Raw genomic sequence first — 8,471 nt, 5'->3', positions numbered from 1 at the left:
CTTATGTTCTTTGTCTTTTTCTTTTTCTTTTGTTTTATTGTATTAACTTATTATTATTCTTGTAAAGAAATGAAGTTGGTTTGTGTTGACCCAAAACTGGCGGAACCACCATACAACTTGAGATCGAAGGAGAAGATGTTTGCGACAGATAACCCGACCGAACACGGTCTAATAATAGCTAATAGCTCGAGGCAATCGGGAGAGAAGGGTGATACTCGGAATGACGAACATGTGGCTAGGATGGCCCTAGAGATGGAATAATTGAGGGAGGAAGTACAACACATTCGGGAATTGGCGCATCTGGCTGTGAAAACTCTCTCACAACTACCCTGTTTTCCTTCTCTAGATCTGATCCTCGATCACTTTCCTTCAACTACTCTCCAAACAAATAATACCCTCGACTTCAATCCCTACATCCAAATCATACCCCCAATAACCCTTGAAAACCTCCCGAACCCTCCTATACACACCCTTTATGTACCAAATTACATTTAAACACCTCAAAATCCACCAGTTGCTACCAACACAGTTCATACCCCTCCTCGTGATAGTGTCACCATCACCACTAACCAAAACTAGCACATACCCGCGGCACATACTGTTGCACATGAGAGATATGTTCCTCCTGTATAAGTTATTTTAGAATCCACTTTCACAGTGCCCGTCACGGTCAGGCTACCTTATGAAGTTGATCAATATGCTGAAATGGAAAGGGAAGCTAAGTATAAGGAGGACGAATCAGTATCTAAACAGTTGCAGGAATTGAGGAAACAAATGAAGAACCTTTAGGTCACTCGAGGGAGAAAAAATCTAGATTATGAGGATCTGTGTATTGACGAGCACGAAACTCACACCTAAATTATGCTCGCTAATCAAATATAGTATAGTACAATATTGTATCCGCATGGATTGGATTTAAATAGTGTTCTCGTAGTTTCTAGCTTGGTTGCTATCCAAAATGATCAACAATTGAGATTTATATGATTTCTAACTAATATTAACTAAGAATATTAAGCTATTGACTAATGACAATTGAAGCTAGGAATAAGCAAAGAAGATTATCAATGGGAGAAGATAGGGTTTTGATAGGATAGGTGCAAGATAATTATTTGGGATCTAACTCTAGATAATTCACTTCTAATGTTGAAGTGAGTCTCTTGAATTCACTCAATTAATAGTTCAAACATTCAGCAAAAACTCCTCTCTCGATTAAGTCTTAACCTCACAAGATGAACCAATTTAAGCACATAAAGATATGCAAGAATGCGTAGTGGACTGGTCTTTAGAAGAACCTCTCTCGATTATCCTCCTAACCAGGTTTAACCAATGATTCAACTAGCCTCTTTCGATTACTAAGAATAATTAATGAACTCAACCAACAATATAATGCAAAGATATCACAAGTTATACCTCTCTCGATTACATGAGCTAGTGAATATAGATGCAACAATTAAATCATCCAAAAATGCTTCAATATATAAAACTAGAGTTATAATTCACGAACAATCATCAATACACCATATCCATCAAACCCAAAAGAGAACTACTCCATAGACATGGAGCAATTCATCACAAATATAATTAAAGTATAGGAAAACATAAATTCGATCCAAACTCGGGCCTTGAGTGAGGAAGAAATGATGAAATCCTTATGCTTTTGCTTCTTCCAACTCCTCTTTAGATTCCTTAGATCTAAATTATGTCAAAAGTCCATAAATAATGTTTTTCCGTGTATTTATACCAAGTAGGGTCGGGCCTAGACGAAACCATCTTCTCCTAGCCGAAATAGGATTTTCACTCTGTAAAAATTACATAGGCACGCTGCATGGGGCGACGCACCATGTGGGGCATTAGTGGGAAAATCCAGAGAGCTAAACATCTGTTAGGCAGCAAGAAATAGGCATGTATGGCTCAAACTTCGATTTTTGACTTAAAAACTTGGTCCTCGACCCTCCCTTAGGCTTTTATTCAGACTTCAAAGCTCCAAATAGCTCGAATTCATTCCATAACATCTACATAGCTCGGAATCACTCCTACAAGGCATAAAACAAACAATAAGTGCAAAACACTACCAATTAAAGCCCAAACACAAATAAAGTGCAATGAATTAGAGTGAAATAAGTGAATAAAATACGAGATTATAGCCTACCATCATGTATACACCCTGATGTGGACATGCCGATAGGGTAAAGCCTCCGAAGTTTGATATTTTTGATGGGACAGGTGATCCCTATGCACACTTAAGAGCCTACTGGGATACACTAGTTGGAGTAGGAACAAATAAGAAGTTGAGAATGAAGCTATTCATAAAGAGTTTGACAGGAGAGGCACTTTCTTTTGTACACTCACCAAGATCCTAGGAATTGGAGGGAGTGGAAGGATATGGAAGAAGATTTCATGAACCATTTTCGGTTCAATACCAAAATTACCCTTGATAGGTTCGCCCTGGTAAACTTGCAGAAGAAGTCTTCGGAATCATTTCAAAAGTATGCACGTCGATGGAGGGCGGAGGCCGCTAGAGCACAACCTCTGTTAGATGACAGTGAGTTGACTAAGTACTTCATCAGGGCTCAGGAAGGAATCTACTTTGAGAAAATGATGGGCATGATGGGGCAGAAGTTCCCTGAACTTGTTAAAATGGGAGACTTTTTAGAGGAAGGTATAAAGTCTGGCAAGGTACAATCTATGGCCGCATTGAAAGCACCTAGCAAAGCAATCCAATCTGCTTCAATAGGCAGCGGAAAAAATAAAAAGAAGAGGTATCAGCAATCGTTCCCTATTACCAGTCCAATCCACACCATGGAAACAACTCTTACTCTCCAAATACCCATTCCCCACAACCACCTACTTATGCTCCAGTATATAATACACAGCCATACTACAATCCCCAACCTCAATATAACCTACCTCGCGCCCATACTAATCCAAATCCACCATATCCATACGCTCCAGTTTAAACTACCACTCATCAAAACCAACCCACCTATGCACCTTGACCATGCCCAAATTTTGAAGAAAGAGGTCCCAGAATCTACACCCCGATTGCTGAGCCTTTGGCTCAATTGTTTGAAAGCTTGAGGAGAGTTGTCTTGATACATTCGATAGAAGGAAGGATTCCTGAGCATCATTCAAAGTACTTTGATGCAACCAAACAATGTGTCTACCATTCAAACGTACCAGGGCATGATACTGAGGATTGCTTCAGACTGAAAAATAAAATTGAGTAACTGATCAAAAGTAGAGCCATTCAATGCACTCTAGCTCCACCCAATGTGAGTCGTAACCCGCTACCAAAAAAAGGAGCTAATATGATCACCCTGGATGATGAGTATGACTTGAAAGGAATCAGCGCCATAATCAAAAATACTGAGGCTGAGAGGGTTCCACCTCGAAGGATTCTGATGCTCACTGTACAGTTAAAACCTACAGTTATGGTCTTGACATATCAGCAACATTTCATCGCCGTTATCAGGGATGAGGAGGATCAGGAATACAAAACAGTCCCATGGACATATCAACAGAAAGGGAAAGCCAAGATGACAGATTCTGCAGCGTCTCATTGAATGACTAGGTCAGGGAGGTGTTACGCTCTAGAGTAAGTAAACCGAGGGAATCCAAGAAGGGAACCGATTCAGAGAAGGAATATAACAAATTCGAAGGCCGCATAATTCTAGAAGAAGATGTCAACTAAAGAATACTCCGTCTAGGAACAATTATAGAAAACCCCTACGCAGATATCAATCATGGATCTACTAATGAGTTCTGATAGTCACAAAGACGCCCTGATGAAAGTGTTAAGCGGAGTGAGCATGCCAAGCAACACTACCAGCAAGGCACTGGTAGTAACCATCGGGGAGATGGAACTTCCCATAGAGGGCGTGGGTCACAACAGAGCTTTACACATCACTGTCAAATGTAGAGATAAGGTGGTGCCCCGAGTAATTGTTGATGGAGGATCAGGGGTCAATATCTACCCGCTCTCTACCCTACGGGAACTGGGTATTCATCTGAGAGAAGTGAAAGAAAGTCATGTTAGAATAAGAGCTTTTGACGGGTCATAGAATGACGTCATTGGGAAAATCTATTCAGCTCTACAAATCGGACCAGTTGAGTTTCTCATACTGTTCCAAGTGATGGACATTACATCCTCATATAACATATTATTGGGAAGGCCATGGATACATATGGAAGGGGTAGTCTCGTCTACCCTCCATTAGTTTATGAAGTTTGAGTGATGTTGTCAAGAGATTGTAGTCCACAACGAATAGAGCCAGTCAGCTTATCTGGAACATACAGTTACATTCATAGAAGGATTAGACGGGATCGCTTTTCATGCGGTTGAGATCATGCAAACCAGGGAGATAGAAGAGGCCGGGAAGAATCTGGGTATGCAGTCGCCATACATATCAAATATGGCTATGTGAGAAATTATGAAGTACGAGTACATACCAGGAACCGGGCTGGGAGCCCGATCAGATGGCATAATAGAGCCAATTGAGCCAAGTGGGCAGAAAGGTAGAGCTGGCATAGGGTATCAGTCTCCAATTGGAAATACTTATACCGGTGACTTCGGAAAGAAAACTTTTATGCCAGAGCATGTTTCGGGTCCAGGTCAGGGCTCAACACTAGAGGACGACATCGTCAATGGAATGGGAAGGTTGTTCGTGACCATGATCGAGGAATGTTATGACAAAATTGATATCAAGACACCGACCATTCGGAATGCCGTTCTAGGAGAGGACTTGCAAAATTGGACCGCCAGCCCGTCTTTGGTTCGCTGGGAGTCTTGGTAATGTGGAATTGTAAAACTTTTTGAAAAAAATGCACGTTCAATTGAGGCTTGAACCGTGCATGTACTCTTTTGTTAATTGTCTCATTGAATGCTTAGACGTTCCTTTTTGGTGAAATGAAGGAATTGCGTTCTTTAAATTATTGCACACTTATTTATCGCTTCATTTATACTTAGTTTTTCTTTTTAATAATTAAAACGAAAAAAACCCGCATTTCACGATTATGACATGTAACAAAAACCTTAAGCAAAGCGATCCAGATTACGAGGAATACGATGAAAGCATGATGCCAGATAATCTCCCACAAGAGATTGAACAGTTAGAAAGCCAGAAAAAGCCTAACCTCGAAGAGACAGAAGTAGTCAACCTGGGAAGCGAAGAAGACGTGAAAGAAACTCGAATCAGCATCCATTTGGAAGCAAATCAGAAAGAAGAATTGGTTGAGCTCATCCGATAGTACATCGATGTATTCGCATGGTCATATGAAGACATGCCTGGATTGAGCGTCGACATCGTTTTGCACCGATTTCCTACCAATCCTACTAGACCATCAGTCAAACAAAAACCAAGAAAGTTTAAGCGAGACTTAGGTTTGAGGATAAAAGAAGAAGTAACTAATCAGATAGAGGCAAACGTGGTGAGAGTCACCAATTATCCCACATGGTTGGCAAATATTGTATCGGTACGAAAGAAGGATGGGAAGATCAGGATATGTGTGGATCATCGAGATCTTAATAAGGCCAATCTGAAAGATGATTTCCCTTTACCAAAAATTCATATCCTCATCAACAATTGCGTGAAACACGAGTTGCTGTCATTCGTGAATTGTTTCGTCAGGTACCATCAGATCCTATGCATAAAGAAGATGCAGAGAAGACGGTGTGCAATATGCCTTGGGGTATTTATTTCTACAGAGTCATGCCATTCGGCCTCAAGAACTCTAGCGCTACTTACATGAGGGTCATAACAACTCTCTTTCATGACATGATTCACAAATAGATCGAGGTATATGTGGATGATGTCATCATCAAGTCTCGAAATGGTTTAGAACATTTGGATGACCTAAAGAAGTTTTTCGAATGCTTGCGGAGGTATAGTTTGAAGTTGAACCCTGCAAAATGTTCATTTGGAGAGTCCCTGCCGGAAAATTGCTAGGTTTCATTGTAAGCAGGAAAGGGATAGAGTTTGATCTTTCAAAGATCAAAGCCATTCAAGACTTACCGCCGCCCAACAGTAAAAAGTATGTGATGAGTTTCCTTGGTAAGATAAATTACATTAGCAGATTCATAGCCCAGTCTACCATAATTTGTGAGCCTATCTTCATGCTGCTGAAAAAAGATACCACTACAAAATGGACAGAGGAGTGTCGGAAAGCCTTCAATAAGATCAAGGTGTACTTGTCAAATCCACCAGTGTTGGTTCCTCCCGAGACCGGGAAGCCATTTTTGTTGTACCTGTCAGTTTTGGACAATGCATTTGGATGCGTGTTGGGACAATACGATGAGACCGGGGGAAAGGAGCAAGCTATCTACTACTTAAGCAAGAATTTTACACTATGAGAAGCCAAATACGCTCTGATAGAATGCCCTTATTGTGCCTTGACTTGGATCGCCCAGAAGTTGAGGCATTACATGTCAGCATAAACCACACATCTAATATCTCGGCTCGACCCACTCAAGTATATCTTCCAGAAGCCGATGCCCACGGGAAAACTGGCCAAATGGCAGATTCTTCTCAGCAAATTTGACATTGTGTACATAACACAGAAGGACATTAAAGGACAAGCCTTAGCTGACCACCTTGCAGAGAATCCAGTGGACAAGGATTATGAGCCACTCACTACATACTTTCCGAATAAAGAAGTGTTATTCGCCGGAGAAGATATTGTAGAGTCATACCCAGGATGGAGAATATTCTTCCACGGAGCAGCAAATATCAAAGGGGTAAGAATTGGGGCAGTGTTAATTTTATAGTCAGGACAACATTATCCGGCGTCAACAAAGATAAAGTTCCCCTACACCAATAATATGGTCAAGTACAAAGCATGCATCCTCGGGATTTGGATGGTGGTCGATATGAACATCAAAGAGCTTCTGGTCATAGGAGATTCTGACCTGCTGATACATCAAGTTCAAGGAGAATGGACTACCAAGAACGTCAAGATCCTTCCGTACCTACACTGCGTAAAGGAGCTATGCAAGAAGTCCACAAAGATCGAGTTCAAGCACATTCCTAGGATCCAGAATGATTTTGCCGATGCTCTCGCGACCTTGTAATCCATGATCCAGCATCCAGATAAGAATTACATCGACCTTATTGAGATATTATGATTTGGTGCGCTTTGATGCTCGATTCATGATTTTATATGTTATTTTGATGATCCGACCGTGCGAGCGAGTTCGTATGAGATTTATGTACTGGTTGGTATGATTGGACAGGGTCTCAAGGGGCTTAGGAGAGTTTCGGATTGGTTTTAGATTGTTATGCTAATATTTAGTGTGCTAGTTCTGGTTTCCTCGCATTTGCGATGATGAGGCCGAAAATGCGACCAACGCATTTGCGAGGGAAGGGCCACAATTGTGACTCTGGGCTGATGAGAAGGGACCTCGCATTTGTGAGGGTTGGGCAGCACTTGCGACTGGTTGTCTGGGGAGGGCGCTTCGTATTTGCGAAGCATTTTATCGCAAATGCGATATCTGCTAGGTCTATTGTGGGTCGCTTTTGCGAGCCTTTGTTTGCTTTTGCGGTAGTCGCATTTGGGAACCCCTGGTCCCAAATGCGACATCTACAGTTGGGTTGATAGTTGGGATTTCGGGATTTAGTCTTATTTTATCACATTTTGAGCCCTAGACTATGTGCGAGATGATTTTTTGGAGGGGATTTTAACATCTACCTATTGGGTAAGTGATTTTGACTCAATTTCAATATTTCAACTTGATTTCTTATGGATTTTAACATCAAAATCATGGGATTTGAAAGGATTGTTTGGGAATTTTTTTACTATATTTTGAAAAAGGAATATTTGAGATTTAAGAGTCGAATTAGACTCAGATTTGAAAACCAAAAACATATTTGGACTCGTGAATTTATGGGTAGTCGAGATCTACCTTTGACTCGGGTTTTGATCGGGCGGGCCTGGGTTTGACCTTTGTTGACTTTTGGAGAAATGTGTAAAGATCGTAACTTTATTAATTGAAATTGAATTCTCTTACATTATTTAATGTTATTAAGTCATTTTGGCTAGATTTGGGCCGAACGAGGTGAATTTTAAAGGAAAATCTATGTTTGAGTGTTGATTTGGGCAATTTTAGATAGGTATCTTGTCTAACCTTGTGTGGGAGAAATTACCACTTAGAATTGGGCTTAATTGATTATTTGCTTTATATGTAAACGACGTGTACACGAGGTGACGAGTGTGTACACTGACGTATGTATGTCTTATGTCCGGGTTGACTTGAGGTTGCTTTCATTGCCTTGTTTTGTTTGAGAGGTCCCTATACTACGTGTTTCTCACTGTGTAAAATTGCTTGAGTCTATGTTCCATGTTAGAGATCATATTTTAGGATCGTATTTCCTAAACTAACCAAATTGAGCATTTGTAAGATTGTTACTGATTTGAGTCAGCTTTCATGCTTATATGTTGAGCACCCATTCGCATTTCCTTATTGAATTGTTCTTGTG

General features: G+C 40.7%; 1 protein-coding gene across 1 annotated transcript; it reads left to right on the top strand.

Moving 5' to 3' along the window:
* Positions 1-6,487: 6,487 nt before the first annotated feature.
* On the top strand, positions 6,488-7,066 carry LOC138902517 (uncharacterized). Its single transcript, XM_070190392.1, has 2 exons — positions 6,488-6,733; positions 6,827-7,066. Exons 1-2 carry the CDS (start codon positions 6,488-6,490, stop codon positions 7,064-7,066), a joined length of 486 nt encoding a protein of 161 aa, XP_070046493.1.
* Positions 7,067-8,471: the final 1,405 nt, after the last annotated feature.

This window comes from Nicotiana tomentosiformis, chromosome 12, assembly GCF_000390325.3.
Source record: "Nicotiana tomentosiformis chromosome 12, ASM39032v3, whole genome shotgun sequence".
In the NCBI taxonomy this organism is placed as follows: Eukaryota; Viridiplantae; Streptophyta; class Magnoliopsida; order Solanales; family Solanaceae; genus Nicotiana; species Nicotiana tomentosiformis.
The sequence above is the reverse complement of the archived record's forward strand: the minus strand, read 5'-3'. Positions and strand labels throughout refer to the sequence as shown.